Below are 17,766 nucleotides of genomic sequence, written 5' to 3' on the forward strand. Positions count from 1 at the left end.
AGTATTTGTAAATGACATACCTGAATAAGAGTTAGTACCCAAAATATATAAAGAACTTTAAAACTTAGCACCAAAAACCCCCCAAATAATCCAATTTAAAGATGGGCAGAATTAATAGAACACTGTATGTTAACTAACTGGAAATAAAATAAAAACTTAAAAAAAAATGGGCAGAAGACATGAACAGACAATTCTCCAAAGAAGACATCCAGACGGCCAACAGACACATGAAAAGACGTTCACCATCACTTACCGTCAGGGAAATGCAAATCAAAAACTACAATGAGATGTCACCTCACACCTGTCAAAATGGCCCAAATCAACAACACAGGGAACAACAGGTGTTGGCGAGGATGCGGAGAGAGGGGAACCCTCTTGCACTGTTGGTGGGAATGAAAACTTGTGCAGCCACTCTGGAGAACAGTATAGAGGTTCCTCAATTGCACTATAGGTATATACCCAAAGAACACAAAAACATTTTTCAATAATTCAAAGGGATACAAGCACCCTTTGTTTATAGCAGCATTATCAACAATAGCCAAATTATGGTAACAGCCCAAATATCCGTCAACAGATGAATGGGTATAGAGAGAGAGAGAATAGAATATTACTCAGCCATACAAAAAGAATGAAATCTTGCCATTTGCAGTGACATGGATGGAGCTAGAGAGTATTACGCTAAGCAATAAGTTAGTCAGAGAAAGACAAATACCATATGATTTCACTCATGTTCAAAAAAGCACTTGTCATGGAATACCTCTAATTTTGCCAATAGTAAAGGAATAAAGTTTTCTTCCTAATCATAAAACACACACACACACACACACCCTTCACTTAATAAATACGTTTAATATTTTAGTCTTTCCTTTTAGCTTCTGTTCTTTACACTCAAAATGCAGGTTATAAATAAACCCACTTTATATGTGCCTCCTGCCAAAACCCACTTAAAGGAGACTGAACAAACTCTGACCTTGCAGTCCCATTATTATTACAGTCTAAAAGCTAGACTCAGGCTGCAACCACCCTTTCATTTGGAACGCTTGTTAAAATGCCATGCTACGACTCCTCTGAATGAAAACAAACCCTAGAATATGATGTTAGGCTTCCTTTGTTACTACTTATAATGACTAAGTTCTGTGCCTATAATACAGATTTCATTTAATTACTACATATCAAAGGATTTTATATGGTTTTTCTCATTACATCTTAATTCATTTTGTTTAGGATACTGTCACACATTCTTTTCCAGGTAAAAATGAGGAAAAGAAATTGAGCAACTGGCTTAAAACGAAGCAATTGGGCAGGAGTGCCAGTCGGCAAAAGAAAAACCTTAGGTCTCCCACGTAGAGGCTGAATCCTGGTTAGTTGTACACTACTCATCTGTAGGGTGAGATGTAAAGCTTGGACAGTCACCTTCAACAGTCATTCACAGTGAGTCATGTCCCACTGCCTTACTATTACCTAACAAAACAGCCTCAGATCTTGTTGTAGCCTTTTTAGTATTCTGAAGCCAATAAAACACTTACCATTCAGCAAGAGAAACAAGTTCTGAAACATTTAATAATTTGCCCACAGCCAATGAACATTTCCACTGCAAAGCTTCTTTCCAGATCCTTTACTATTTCTCTACAGAGTTAGAAAATTAGAAAAACATTAGAGTTATAAGATGAATAGTTTATGAGTTCAGTTAGCACAGTTTAAGTCCAAATATTTATTAAGTGCCTCTTCTGCTCTAGAAACTATGCTAACCACTGTGAATATAAAAATGGAAAAGCTACTAGCTTGGCCCCCAAGAAGTCCCGTCCTGTAGGGGAGACACAGCTCACAAATTACTATCATACTAAACTCTACCTCCTTAACTTTCACCAATAGGAGCAGTTATGACTATGAATGACTACTTTAATTCAGTACATTATCTTCCCACTCTTCCCACTTAGAATTTATCTATATTTCTTTTTTTTTCAATGTTTTTTTTTTTTTTTTGAGACAGAGAGAGACAGAGCATGAGCAGGGGAAGGGCACAGAGAGAGGAGACACAGAATCTGAAACGGGCTCCAGGCTCCGAGCTGTCAGCACAGAGCCCGATGCAGGGCTCGAACTCACAGACCGTGAGATCATAACCTGAGCCGAAGTCGGTCGCTTAACCGACTGAGCCACCCAGGCGCCCTGAATTTATCTACATTTCTAAATACAATTCCTACTAAAGGGAAGCAGGACACCTTGGAAAAATAGCTGGTTCCAGGTATGGACTATGGGATTAACAAAAGAGTCTGGGATATCTTGTGGGGGCCTAGAAATCAAGGAGCTGCCCAAAGACTAAAAGGACCATGTCACACGGACAATGGGGTGAACCTGAAGGAGCTCAATTTGACTTATTTGGGACAATTTCAACAACAACAACAAAATGACAATAGTGAACTATAAGACACTGATTAAAACATGTATTGATACTAAAAAAAGAATAAAAGGACAGAAAGATAAAGCTCTTCTTCACAGAATGAAAGAGCTAATCAATGTAAAGGAAATGACAGCATTATGGGGGGAATCACCCCCTAAAATCTTATAAATCTTATATATGCACCAAAACATGCTAAAACCATTGACTGAAAGGTTGCTCGTCGGGGAAGAAGATGTTCACATGACGTCAAGGTTTCACTCCACAATGTATCAATTACAGAAAGGAAGACAAAGTGATCAAACTTACCATGACTACCTGGTGGGCCACCTAACAGTGCCCGCCTCTTAAGGTGATGTGATGAGACACCCAGCATCACCTACCTAGCCTTCTTGTTGAAACTGTTTGCTAAATCATGAGGAAGGATTAGACGAATTCAAATGTGGGACACTATATTGGGCAACTTGCCTCTTAAAAGAAAATTCGCCTTCATAAAGAGCAAAACTAACTTAAAAAAAAAAAAAGGAAGAGAAAAAGGCATGGACTTAGGCTTCTGGGAAGATGGAACAGGCATACTTTTCCCTATTCTTTATACTAAGTACAACTAAAATCCATAGACGCGACACAGAAAATAAATATAAGAAGGTTCTGAAAGGTGAAAAGGAGAAGACAACCCGTTGAAGGAACTCAGGGCCCAAGGAACAACACAGTGGCAAGTTGCCTGGGTTTCCTTTCTGTGTCACGTAAACCAGACTGGGAACTGAAGAAGTGGGCAACCTGGAAATACGACAGGGCACAAACGTATTTGTTGGCTGCTGTTCCAGCCAAAGGACCAGGAAAGGAGTAGTTTAACAAGACAAAACATTCAGACAATAAATGCTCTACTCCAGCCAGAAGAAATAGCCAATGAACATAAAACAGTAGAAGTCAAAAGAATAGAGCTTCAAAGACCTGTAAGACTGTAATAAAAGACCTAACGCTTAAGTCATCAGGGTATAGGAAAGAGACAAAGAGGTGGGAAGCTGAAAAAGTATTTAAAAAAAAATAATAGCTGAAAACTTTCTGAATTCAGCAAAAGACTTAAATCTACATATTAAAAAAAAATGAAACCCAAACTGAGAAGCCCAAAGAAACCCACATCAAGACATAGTCTTCATCCTAAAAGACTAGAAGACACCAAATTCTAAAAGACAAAAAAACTTGAAAACAGTGAAAGAAATAATATTTGCCTATAGGGAAAAAATAATTCTGGGGCGCCTGGGTGGCTCAGTCAGTTGAGTCTCCAACTCTTGATCCTAGGGTCCTGGGATCAAGCCCCATGTTGGGCTCCATGCTGAGTGCAGAGCCTGCTTAAGATTTAAGATTCTCTCCCTCTCCCTCTCTCTCTCCCTCTACCCCTCTGCCCTACTTGCACTCTGTCTCTAAAATAAAAGAAAAAAAAATAATTCAAATAACAGCAGATTCCTCACCAGAAACCATGGTGGACAGAAGGAAGAAATACATATTTCAGGCGCTAAAAGAAAAGAACTATCAACCCAGAATCCTATCCAGAGAAAATATCCCTTAGGAATCAAAGGGAAATCAAGACATTCTCAGATTAAATAAATAAATAAATAAATAAGAGAATGTGTTGCTAGCAGACTTATCCCAAAACTATGTCTAAAGGAAGTTCTTGCAACAGAAAGAAAATGATAAAAGAAGGAATCTAGGACCATCAAGAATAAATTTTAAAAATGAGTGTAATTATAATAAAATTTCCGTCTCCTCTTAAGACTTCTAAATTATGTTTGCGGGTTGAAACAAAAATTATAATCCTGCCTGATGTGGTTCCGAATGTAGATAGAAAAGTATAAATGAGAAGAGTAAAGAGGGGTGAGGTTTTTGCACTTCACTCCAAATGGTAAGGTAATCACACTAGTAGACTGTGGTAAGTCATATATATAATGTAATACTTAGATGACCACTAACAACAGTGTGTAAAAAGTTACAATCAAAACACTTTAGGTAAATCAAGATGGAATTCTAAAAAAATTCTAATATAATACACAGGAAAAGACAGAAAAAATGAAAAAAACCCCATAGAGAACAAACATATTAAAATAAATAAAATGGTAGACTTAAGCCATAACGTATCAATAATTACATAAATGTAAATTATCTAATTATACCAAACAAAACATAGAGATAAGCAGAGTGGATTTAAAAATATGTCTATGAGAAATTATGGGGCGCCTGGGTGGCGCAGTCGGTTAAGCGTCCGACTTCAGCCAGGTCACGATCTCGCGGTCCGTGAGTTCGAGCCCCGCGTCAGGCTCTGGGCTGATGGCTCGGAGCCTGGAGCCTGTTTCCGATTCTGTGTCTCTCTCTCTCTCTGCCCCTCCCCCGTTCATGCTCTGTCTCTCTGTCCCAAAAATAAATAAATAAATAAAAAGTTGAAAAAAAAAATTAAAAAAAAAAAATATGTCTATGAGAAATTCACTTCAAATATAAAAATACAGGCTGGTTGAAATTAGAAGAATGGTAAAAGATATATCAAGCAAACATAAATCAAAAGAAAGCAGATAAAATAGACTTCTGAACAAAGAAAAATTCTAGAGACAGAGAGGGATGAAAGGATCAATCTGCCAGAAGACATAGAAGCCCTCCTAAGGTATGAACAAATATTAGACACTAACTTCAGAAACTATTCAAATAAGCCAGAATTTGATTGAATTAGTTTTTAAAGCAACTTATGCCCTAGGGCATTGTTGAAAATAATAGGGCAATCAGCCAACAATTAGTGGAGTTCAGTAGCTGGGTATAGAGCAGGAAAGAAAGGAAGAGAGCTGTACCAATACCACTGTCATTCGAGGGTGACTGTGGGCATACCCAAAGCTGGGCCTCCCTGAGGAGCAATGTCAGAAGATTTAACACTGCCGGAGGGAAACAGACTTCACTAAAATAGTCCCTGAACAAATAAACAGGCAAATAAAAACAAGAAGCTCCAGAGGGGGAAATCAATACCCCAAGTTCCTAAAACATAGTACCTAAAAGGTCTAGTTTCCAACAACAACAAACTTATGATGCGTGAAAAGAAACAGGGAGGTATGACTCATACTTTCTGTGGTTAGGACAGGGTAGGGTACAGGGGAGAAAAAGCAGGCAAGAGAAACTGCAAATGAGAGTGAACAGATACCAGCATTAATAGAAAAAGACTTCAAAACAACCATTATATATATGTTCACAGAATTAAAGGAAAGCGTAATGAAAGAAATAAAGGAAGGAATAACAATATCATATCAAATAGAGACTATCAATAAAAAGATGAAAATTAGATAGAAAAAAATGAAAACTCTGAAGTTGAAAAGTATAACTACAATAAAACTCACTAGAGGGGTTCAACAGCAGATGCGAACTGGCAGAAGAACTAATAGTGAACTTGAAGATAGATCAATAGACATTATTCAAGTTGAAGGACAAAAAGGGAAAAAATAGAAAAAAGCAAAACAGATTCTCAGAGTAATATGAGATATCATTAAACACACCAACATATACATAATGGGAGTACCAAGATAGGAGATACAAAAAGGAGAGGAAAACATATCTGAAGATATAATGGCTGAAATCTTCCCAAATTAATTGAAAAAACAATGACCTCTACATTCAGGAAGCTCAACAAACTCCAAGCAGGATAAACTCCAAGCAGGATAAACTCAAAAAGATCCACAAACAGGCATAGTATAGTAGAAATGCTGCAAATCAAAAACAAAGAGAAAAATCTATAAAACAGCAAGAGAAAAACAAGTGGGCATTTACAGTGGAACCATAATAAGATTAACAGCTGACTTCTCATCAGAAACAATGAAAGCCAGAAGGTAATGGAATAACAAATTCAAACTACTCAAAGAAAAAAAATTGTCAACTAGGAATTCTATATCCAGCAAAATTCTTTCAAACATAAAGATAAAATAGGGTATATGCCCAGAGGAATGAAAAGTACAATCTCTTGAAGAGATAGTTCATATATCCATGTTCCTAGCAGCATTATTCACAGTAGCCTAAAAGTGTAAGCAACTCAAATGTCAGATGAATGGACGAAAAAGATGTGATATACACCTAAATGAAATATTATTCAGACTTAAAAAGAAAGTCAAGTCTACAACACGAATCAAACTTGAAAACATTATGCTAAGTGAAATAAGCCAGATACAAAAGGACAAATACTGTATAATATACTTTACATGAGGTACCTGGAACAGCCAAAATCACAGAGACAGAAAAAGAATGCTGATTGCCATCTGGGGGTGGGGGGGTGGGGGGGAGGTGGGGATGAGGAGTTACTGTTTAACGGCTATAGAATTTCAGTTTTTAAAGACGGAGAATTCTGGGGATAGATGCTGGTGATAGCTGCACAACACTGTGAGCATACTTAATATCACTAAACTGTACACTTAAAAATAGTTAAGATGGGGGGCGCCTGGGTGGCTCAGTCGGTTAGGCGTCCGACTTCGGCTCAGGTCATGATCTCACGGTCCGTGAGTTCGAGCCCCGCGTCGGGCTCTGTGCTGACAGCTCAGAGCCTGGAGCCCGTTTCGGATTCTGTGTCTCCCTCTCTCTCTCTCTGCCCCTCCCCTGTTCATGCTCTGTCTCTCTCTGTCTCAAAAATAAATAAACGTTAAAAAAAAAAATAAAAAAAAAATAGTTAAGATGGTAAATTTTGTTACGGGGATTTTACCATAATACAAAAATTGGGGGGAGGGGGGTGAAGGTGAAATAAATATTTTCCCAGATAAAACCTGAGAGAATTTGTTGCTAGTGTACCTGCCTTACAAGAAATACCAGAGGAAGCTTTTCTAGGTGAAAGCAAGTAAACCCAGAAGGTAATTCAAATTCACACACAAAAAATCAAAAAGCACCATAAAGGTAATTAAGTAATTATAAATAACAGCAAAAGTGCACATTTTTCTCCTTTCTTCTATGGATTTAAAAAACAATTATATAAAATATATTCATATAATGTATTGTTAGACATATAATGTACACAAATGCACGTGTAATCTATCTGCCAACAACTGTACGAAACAGATGGATTTTGGTAAAGCTGTATGGAGCTAAGGAAGTTACTATAGTTGGTTAAAGTAATAATTATAACAATGTATGGTTGGATTTGTAATACTAACAGATGCAATATACATAATTTTGATACAACAAAAAGTGAAAGTAGAATAGAGCTCTACAGGAGTAACATTTCTATACCTCATTGGAATTAAATTAGTATAAATCTGAAGTCAATTCTGATAAGTTATCAGAATATAACTCAAAGAGATAAGGTGAAAAAAGTCATTAAAGGAAAGAAAAGGTTTGTATTTATTTCCTAGGGCTGCAGTAACAAACTACCACAAATTGAGGGGCTGAAAAGAACAGAAATTTATTCTCTTCCAGTTTGGGAGGATAAAAGTCAGAAATCAAGGTGTCAGCAGGCCATGCGCCCTCTGAAGGCTCTAGGACAGAGTCCTTCCTCGCCTCTTCCAGCTTCTTGTGGTTCCCAGTTATCATATGTGTTCCTTGGCTTGTACTTGCGTCTCTGCCTCGGTCTTCGCATGCCTTCCGCCTTCTTCCTTTTGTGTGTCTCTGCATATACTCTTCCCTTATTACAATGACACTAGTCATTGCATTTAGGGCCCTCAATCCAGAATGATTTCATCTCAAGATCTTCAACTAGTCAACTCACTGAAACGTTACACGAAAAAGCACTCGATGCAAAAGGAAGCAGTGAAAGGAGTAACAAAGGAACAAAAGAAGATGAGATCTAGAAAACAAAAAGTAAAATGGCAGACATAAATCCAGCTATTACAATAACAATATTAAATGTGAATGGATTAAACATGGCAATAAAAGGGAAGATACTGTCAGACTGGATAAATAAAATACATGATCCAACTACATGCTATCTTCAGGAAATACACTTTCGATACAAAGATACAAATGGATTGGAATAAATGGATAAAAAATATATATCATGCAAACAACAACCACAAGAAAGTTTGGGTATCTATACTAATATCAGATGAAATAGACATGAAATAAAAATTTAACTAGATATAAAGACATAATAAGAGAGTCAATTCATCAGAAGACATAACAATTATATATGCACTTAATAATGGAGCACCAATATACATGAATCAAGAAGTTACAGAAATGAAGGGAGAAACAGTTCAATGACAGTAGCTAAAGACTTCAATATCCACTTTTTTTTTTTTTCAACGTTTTTTTATTTATTTTTGGGACAGAGAGAGACAGAGCATGAACGGGGGAGGGGCAGAGAGAGAGGGAGACACAGAATCGGAAACAGGCTCCAGGCTCCGAGCCATCGGCCCAGAGCCTGACGCGGGGCTCGAACTCACGGGCCGCGAGATCGTGACCTGGCTGAAGTCGGACGCTTAACCGACTGCGCCACCCAGGCGCCCCATATCCACTTTTAATAATAGACAAAACTAGGCAGAATCTCAACAAGGAAATAGATCTGAAAAACACTCTGAACCAATTAGAACACTAGATCTATAGAATGCTCAACCCAAGACAGTGGAATATACATTCTGCTCAAGTGCACATAGAACATTCTCAAAGACACACCGTGTGCTAGGCCATAAAACAAACCTCAATAAATTTAAAAGGACAAAAATATTCCAAAAATGTTGTCTAACCAAAATGGAATGTAGTCAGAAACCAAGAGCAGAAAAATATTTGGGAAACTCACAAATACATAAAAATTAAACAACATACTCCTAAATAACCAACGGGTCAGAAAAGAAATCAAAAGAGAAATCAGAAAATACTTTGATATGAATGAAAATGAAGAATTAACATACCAAAACGTATGGGATGCCACGATAGCAGTGCTGAGAGGGAAACCGACAGCTGCAAGTATCTATGTTAATGTTCGAAGGCAGGGAAGAGACAAGTAAGTATCTCCCAAACTGAGTAGGCATTTTGAGACTGGAAGACAAAAAAGACAACCCCATACAGTTTAGAGAGTTTTATTCAGGGTAATTAACTGACAGGAGGGATTGGGCAGACAATGATCCAATCAGCTGTGCAGCTATTCTCTGCAAAGTCCTGACCTTCATCTACAGATTTTATAGAATGAGGGGGTGTACAGAAGGGTGCTGTAGTGAGATCAAAGGGTTCCCATGCATTTCAAAGGGTTTGCATGCACCTAATTGACATCTAACATTTAATTAGGACTCGTGGCACCACCTATGCCTCAGGAAGGGAAGAGACTGTTTTATCTTTTTACCAAACTTGAGGAGGGACAAAGCAAGCCACCCCCATCCCAGCCTTGGCGGGCATTTCTAAGGTGTGTCTATTAATCTCCAAGAGAACATGTAGCTCCAAGAGAGGTCATTGAGTGAACATGAACAAGACGGAGGGCCAAAGATGGAGTCAGTATTGCCAGCATGCCTACAGTTAAAAGGAAAGATCTCAGATCAATAACTTAATCTTTCACCTTAAAACACTAAAAAAAGAAGAGTAAACTAAACCTAATGCACACAGAAGGAAGTAAATAATAGGTTAGAGCAAAAAATAATGAAATAGAGAACAGAAAAACAATAGAGAAGATAAGTAAAACTGGAAACGCTTCTTTTAAAAGACCAAGAAAATTGACAAGCCTTTAGTTAGACTGATCAAGAAAAAATGAGAGACAATTCAAATTTCTAGAATCAAAAATGAAAAAAGGGGTATTACCAACAACCTTACAGAAATAAAAAGGATTATGAAGGAATACTATGAACAAATGTATGCCAACAAATTAGATAAGTGAAATGGAAAAATTCCTAGAAAGACACCATACCAAAACTGACTCAAGAATAAATAAACAATGTGAACAGAGCTATGACAAGTGAAAAGATCGAATTGGTAATGAAAAATTGTCCACAGAGAAAAGCTAGGCCCATATTTCATTGCTGAATTGTACTAAACAAGAATTTTAAATATCAATTCTTCACAAACTGTTCCAAAAAAAAAATAGAAGAAAAAGCAACACTTTCCCCTCATCTTATGAGACCAGTATTATCCTAATACTAAAATCAGATAAAGACATCACAAAAAATTACAGATCCGTAGTTCTTCTGAATATGGATATATAAAAATCCTTAAGAAAATATTAGCAAACCAATTCTAGCAACATTTAAAAAAAAATGTATACCATTGACCAAGTGGATTTATCCCAGGAATTCAAGTTGGTTGAACATCGAAAACTCAATTAATCATTTCAATAGAATATTTTTTTAATGTTTTTTATATATATTTTTTAAAATTTTTTTTATATATATTTTTTTAATTTTTTTTAACGTTTATTTATTTTTGAGACAGAGAGAGACAGAGCATGAACAGGGGAGGGGCAGAGAGAGAGGGAGACACAGAATCGGAAGCAGGCTCCAGGCTCCGAGCCGTCAGCCCAGAGCCCGACGCGGGGCTCGAACTCACGGACCGCGAGATCGTGACCTGAGCCGAAGTCGGACGCTTAGCCGACTGAGCCACCCAGGCGCCCCAATAGAATGTATTTTAAAATCAGATGGTCATCTCAATAGACATAGGAAAAAAGCATTTACAAAATCCAAACTCTTTCCTGATGAAAACACTCAACAAACTAGAGAGGAACTTCCTCAACCTGCTAACAATCATCTTCTAAAAACCCACAGCCTACATCATTCTTAATTGTGAAAGACTGGATGCACCCTCCCCCCCACCCCTCCCAGGATCAGGAATAAGACAAAGATGTCTTCTCTGCCACTTCTATTCAACATAGTACTGGAGCGTCTGGTCAGGGCATTTAGGCAAGAAAAAACACCCGGATTGGAAAAGAAGAAGTACAATTACTTATATTCAGAGATTTACATGATCCTGTGTTTAGAAAATCTTAAGTAAAAGGGGTGCCTGGGTGCTTCAGTTGGTTAAGCTTCCAACTTCAGCTCAGGTCATGATCTCACGGTTCGTGAGTTTGAGCCCCGTGTCAGGCTCTGTGCTGACAGCTCAGAGCCTGGAGCCTGCTTCGGATTCTGTGTCTCCCTCTCTCTCTCTCTCTCACTGCCCTTCCTCCACTCGTGCTCGCTCTCTCTCGCTCTCTCTCTCTCTCTCTCAAAAAGTAGATAAACATTACAAACAATTTTTTTTTAAAAAATAAAATCTTAAATAAAACACACACACACACACACACACGCACACACACACACACACACACAAAAGGGGCACCTGGGTAGTTCAATCAGTTAAGAGTCTCATGCTCTACTGACTGAGCTAGCCGAGAAGTTTAGCCCAGTCAGTTAAGTGTCCAACTCTTGATTTCAGCTCAGGTCATAATCACATGGTTCATGAGTTCAAGCCCCTCATCAGGCTCTGTGCTGACAGTGCAGAGGTTGCTTGGGATTCTCTGTCTCCCTCTCTCTCTCCCCATCTCCCATGCATGTGCATGCATACGTGCTCCCCCCCCTCAAAAATAAATAAACATTTAAAAAATAATTTTTTCCAAAAGCACAACAAAAATAAAGATAAATTAGACTACATCACAATTAAAAACTTCTCTGCCTACAAGAACACCATCAAAAAAATGAAAAGACAACCTACAGGATGGAAGAAACTACTTGTAAATCAGATACTGATAAGGGTTTCATACCCAGAATATATAAACAGCTCCAACAACAACAACAACAACAAAGAACAACTCAATTTTAAAATGAGCAAATGGGGCGCCTGGGTGGCGCAGTCGGTTAAGCGTCCGACTTCAGCCAGGTCACGATCTCGTGGTCCGTGAGTTCGAGCCCCGCGTCAGGCTCTGGGCCGATGGCTCGGAGCCTGGAGCCTGTTTCCGATTCTGTGTCTCCCTCTCTCTCTGCCCCTCCCCCGTTCATGCTCTCTCTCTCTGTCCCAAAAATAAATAAAAAACGTTGAAAAAAAAAAATTTAAAAAAAAAATAAATAAAATGAGCAAAGGACTTGAATATCTTTCTCTAAAAAGATATATAAATGGCCAAACGTGACATGAAGAGATGCTCAATGTGTATCACAGAAACATAAACCAAAACCGCAATGAGATGAGACTCCCCACCCACTAGGCTAGAATTAAAAAGTCAGAAAATAACAAACGTTGACAAGGATGTGGAAAAATCAAAACCCTCATTCACAGCTGGTGAGAATGTAAAATGGTGCAGCCACTTCTTAAAACAGTCTCGCGGCTCCTCAAATGATGAAACATAGACTTATCACATGACCCAGCAATTGTCCTCCTAGGTATGTACATGCCTGCCCGCAAAGAAAACATATGTCCACATAGGAACTTGTAAAGGGGTATTTATAGCAGCATTATTTATAATAGCAAAGGCGGTAACAACTCGAACGCACGTCAAATGACAAATGGAGAAACAACATGTGGTATATCCATACACCAGAATACTACCTGCCCATAAAAAGGAATGCCATACTGCTTCATGCTACAACATGGATGACCGTTGAAGACATTATGCCAAGTGAAAGAAGTCAGTGACAAAAGACAATTGTATGATTCCTTTCGATTTAAGGGGAAACACAAGTACAATGAGGAAGACTTTGTGTATCACAGGGTGGGACCTGCAGAGAATGGGAAACAGTCGGCATAGGCTCTGAGAGAAGCCTGGGTCTGACCTCCCCCACCCCGGGACACACAGAACAGTGCGGTTGCTGGTCTCTAGGGAGGGAATGGTGCTTCTCTGGTGAAAATATGAAGAAGCCAGAGAACTGAATTTGGGAAGAAACCACCCCTGTCACAACAAGAAACACCATCAAGAAACCACCCCGTCACAAATTGCACCCGTAGTCAATCCTGACAGCGGCTAACTATGCATCCTCCACCAAGAGAAAACAAAACAAAATAAGCTTTGATTACCATCCTTGCTCCTTGGACTCTACGCTGAGAGAAATAGCACAGAGCGTCTAGTTCAAGGCCAATCCTGCTCCTACCTTCTCCATCCTTCCCTCCACTTGAGCTCCTTCATCTCCTTTCTATTCATTCCTTTCCATTCTGGCTGATCCAGTCCAGTCCTTCAGAATCCTTTTTTTTTTTTTTTTTAGAGAGAGAGAGAGAGAGAGTGATTGAGAGCTTTCAAGAGTGGGGAAGAAGGGCAGAGGGAGAGAGAGAGAGAGAGAGAGAGAGAGAGAGAGAGAGAGAGAGAGAGAACCTTAAGCAGGCTCCATGCTCATCATGGAGCCCAACGCGGGATTTGATCCCATGATCTTGAGATCATTACCTGAGCCGAAATCAAGAGTCGGTGGCTCAACCAACCGAGCGACTAAGGCACCTCCAGAATCCTCTTCTTGTTCCTACTTTTAAAGGCTGGAGTTTCCCAGGAGTCTAACCTTGGTTCTCTTCTCCATCCTACTTCTTCCCAGGCAATCTCACCCACTCTCATGGTTTTAACTTCCAAGAACAGACTTGTCTTCCCAAATTTGTATCTACCTTACACTAGAGACCTACATTTCCAGCTGCAGAATAGACACATCCACCACATCCACATGGATGCCACACTTAAAATGGATCATTTCCTCCAGACCCTGTCTTAGTTTGGGTTCTCCCAAATCTACCCCTTTAAGGTAAGGGTTTGAGAACAAACTGATTATTTGGGAGGTGATACCAGAAAACTCGGGCAGAGGAGCAAGATGGCGAAGAAACGAATGAAAGTGTGCTTCATCAAGCAAGTTACCAGTGTGGGTACCTAAAGCTTAATCCCACTGAGGAACTCTGGGAACCGGCATATAAAATACCCATATCATCACTCTACCACTGGAGAAGAAAGGAGCCGGGGTAGTCCTACACCAACTCCATTATCCTTGGTTGAAGGCTTCTGGGGAGTTGGAAGGGTGTTGATTCCCTGGCACTTTTACTCTGCTGTTCTGGGTTGCAACATGGGCACCAGAAAATCGCCAGCCAAAGAAACGCGGGTGCTAACAATGGGAAGTCAGGCCAGTGTTCACAGAAGTGGTGAGGGGAAGGGAATATGAGCAGCGTACCCACATTTCTGCTACCCATTCAAACCCGGAGCTCCTCCTGGATCCCCTCTTGTGGTTGGTATCACCCAGCCCAGAGAAACATGGTGTCAAAACCAGCTCTTCTCAGGGGCGCCTGGGTGGCTCAGTCGGTTAAGCGGCCGACTTCAGCTCGGGTCATGATCTCGCGGTCCGTGAGTTCAAGCGCCGCGTCAGGTTCTGTGCTGACAGCTCAGAGCCTGGAGCCTGTTTCAGATTCTGTGTCTCCCTCTCTCTGACCCTCCCCCGTTCATGCTCTGTCTCTCTCTGTCTCAAAAATAAATAAAAACGTTTAAAAAAATTTAAAAAAAAAAGCCAGCTCTTCTCTCTCTTTCACCCCTCCACCCAGGACCCTGAAGATTCTACACCCTGAGTGGTACGTCCTCTTCTTTCTTGGCATCCCCACTGCCCAAGCCTTGGTGTCTAACTGGATTTCCTACACTCTGCCTCCTCCTTCTCTCATCTACCCACTAAAAAAATTGCTAGCATGAACGTTCTAAAATGCAAATCCATTTACACACGATGTTAAAAATAATGCTTATATAAGGTAGCTGGAATAATCAAATTCATAGAGACAAGTGAGCAGAAAGATGGATGCCAGGGGGGCTGGGGAGAGGGAATGGGGAGTTATTGTTGAATGCGGGACAGAGTTTCAGTCTGGGAAGACAGAAAAGTTCTGGAGATGGGTGATGGAGGTAGTTGTACGACAACATGAATGTCCTTAATGCCGCTGAACTGCACACTGAAAATGGTTAAGATGGTAAATGTTATGTACACTTTACCACAATAAAAAAAAAAATGTGAATCCTTCCTTGGCTCCCACTGCCTACAGAATAAAGCCCCAGTATCTTCACATGACACATCAGTCTCCGTTCTCTAGTCCTTGCCTGTCCCTCCAGCCTCATCTCCTACCATCCCGGCTTTGAGCTTCACCTCCCAGCATTTCCAACTACTCGTGGTTTCCAGAATACATCTTGCGTTTCCATGACTGTTTCCCACTGCACTTTCTGGTTTCTCTTCCCAGAGTACCACTCACGCCCCTGACTATGAGCAACTTCTCTTCATTCCTCACAACTCATTCGTGCATCTGTTCAATAATTATTTACTAGGTCTGGGACCCCCACCTTAGGAAACAGCAGTGGGAAAAGCAGGGTGGGAACAAGTGATTTCAAGTGAGAGTGTGTGCAAGGTCCTTGAGAAGCATCTAAGAAGGGGGTCTCGCCTCAGGTGGGAAAGTCAATCTCCACATGTGAGGGACCCTCTGATAGGGTTATCCCCTCTCCTTGATGCTGCTTCTGAGCCTTGTACGTTCTTCTAATTTCTGCCCGTGCCACATTGTTTATAATCATTTTATAAAGCTTCTGTATTAGTCATGATTCTCTAGGCCGCAAGTGACATTAAACCAATCTGAACTAGCTTTACCAAAAAAAGAGGGACGAATTATCAGCTTCTATGAATAAACCACAGGAAGTACCGAGGTAGATGTGGTCTATGGAACAAGCGAATCTGGGACCACCCACTCGCCAGGCCTTTCTGTGTGTTACCTTCATTCTCTCAGTGGGAGTCACAGATTCAGGCAGCATGAGATTCACTTAATTAATTAATTTCACAAATATCACAGCCTATCAATTCTGAGACACACATTATAATATCCCCGAAAACAGCATACCTCTTACGGTTGCCATTGGCCGTCAGCGCCGAGGTCTGGATGTGTGCAAAATCAGGCAGTTAAAGAAGCAGCTCACCAGAAAGCATGGTGACTTGGTCTGCATCCCGGGTGGCCTCACGGATAACTGCAATCCTATAATATTTCACTCTACAAACCAGGCAAGGGTGTTCAAAGAAGGGATGTGAGTCCTGGTTGCTTAATCGACACCTTCCGGTGACACCTGCAGCTAAGATCGAGGACGTTGTCAGCATCAAATTTGCAGCATGGGTATCACAAGCTCAAAAGGAAATCCTGGAGAAAACTGAGGAATGCTTTTACAACCAACACATTACCAGTGTTCCTGATGGCAGAGGGGATGTTAACTGTGAAAAAAATCACAGACACGAATGACTTGAATGACTTGGAACGAAAAAGCGATTCAAAAGGGAAAATCTAGGGGCGCCTGGGTGGCTCAGTTGGTTAGGGGTCCGCCAAGCCAGAGATGGGCAAGAGTGGGACGTGCCCAGCACACTTAAGGCTAGAGGGAAAAGGAAGAAGGTGGTATCACCAGAGGCCAGCGTCACTCGGCCGCAGCTGGGACCAAGCAGAAGATGGGGAAGAAATCCCCTGGCTCCTCCCTTCCCCTCACCTTCCAATCTTCCACCAGTGTCTTTCACTAGCCACCCTTAGCCAGTGGCATCTGGGCAAAGGAGCCCGCAAAATGAGGTTGGCAGGATCGGTGCCCGTCTCTGTATCGAACACAGGACCTAAGTGCCTAGCACAGGACCCGGTTGCTACAGAAGGAAATCAACTCAGTACTGACAGAAACGGAGAATGGCCACCGAAACACGAGAGTAGAGATACGGATAGAGCGTTACTACATTAGAGAGAAGAGGGTAACTTCCTCCACACAGGGTACCCGAGAGAGGGCTCACAAGAAAACGTGATGAATGAAAAAGGATACAAAAAACGGGCAAGGGTTTGCCAGAGGAAGAGAAGGGGCGACAGTCAGCCAGGCCGGGAAGACCGCACACGCTGAAGGCAGGGCAAACGAAAGCATTGCAAGAACGACCAGATGCAAAGTCCAATCCTATGAAGCGCTCTTTCTGTACCTCTCCGTGCGATTACATAGCTTTCCCCTTTCATTATTTACACAATGGGTGACACTAACATATGTCCTTACATCGAACCATTCTTGAATTCCTGGAGTGAAAACTATTCGGCCAAAATGTATTACTCGTTTGATTCTGCTGCATTCATTTTGCCATTTCACTCGGGATACGTGCATAGATACCACAGGTAAGCTTTGGTCCGTACTTGGCTTTTGCTGGGCTCCCACTGTTCTCTATCAGGGCTACCTTAATTTTGTGAAATTATTTGGAGAACTTTCTATCTTTTCCTAGTTTCTGGCATATTTTAATAGCCGTGGAATCGCCACCATCGACCTTGGGTTATTTAAGCATTGGTGATTCTGCCTGTGGGTTTGGGACTCAATCTCTTCCTTGTCACTCCTGCCACCCACTTTTTGGCCGCTTGCCACCCAAGCTACCGCTGTCCCGACTCCCCTCTTCCCTGCACCACAAAACCCTGATCTTTACCCCCCAGGTATAGTGAGTGAAACCCTCAAGGCCCTTGCCCCATCCCACCTAACTCCTCTTCCCCCTTTATTTTAGATCTCTCCTTCTTAC

The 17,766-nt window shown here is 40.7% G+C and overlaps 1 protein-coding gene across 11 annotated transcripts in view; it reads right to left on the reverse strand.

The window, feature by feature from the left end:
• Nucleotides 1-17,766, reverse strand: part of SPECC1 (sperm antigen with calponin homology and coiled-coil domains 1) — a 287,227-nt gene that overhangs the window by 258,301 nt on the left and 11,160 nt on the right. For 8 of the 11 annotated variants that reach the window (XM_058704625.1, XM_058704635.1, XM_058704633.1 and 5 more), the window contains exon 1: nucleotides 9,247-9,373. The exons of 1 other annotated variant lie outside the window; for it this stretch is intronic. In XM_058704625.1, coding sequence (XP_058560608.1) covers nucleotides 9,247-9,366 — 120 coding nt within the window. In that variant the 5' untranslated portion in view covers nucleotides 9,367-9,373. Of the gene's footprint in view, nucleotides 1-1,526; nucleotides 1,627-9,246; nucleotides 9,374-16,099; nucleotides 16,367-17,766 lie in introns of those variants that run through there. 2 more of the 11 variants (XM_058704627.1, XM_058704632.1) reach the window with 2 other exon arrangements.

The sequence above is a fragment of the Neofelis nebulosa genome, chromosome 16 (assembly GCF_028018385.1).
Source record: "Neofelis nebulosa isolate mNeoNeb1 chromosome 16, mNeoNeb1.pri, whole genome shotgun sequence".
In the NCBI taxonomy this organism is placed as follows: Eukaryota; Metazoa; Chordata; class Mammalia; order Carnivora; family Felidae; genus Neofelis; species Neofelis nebulosa.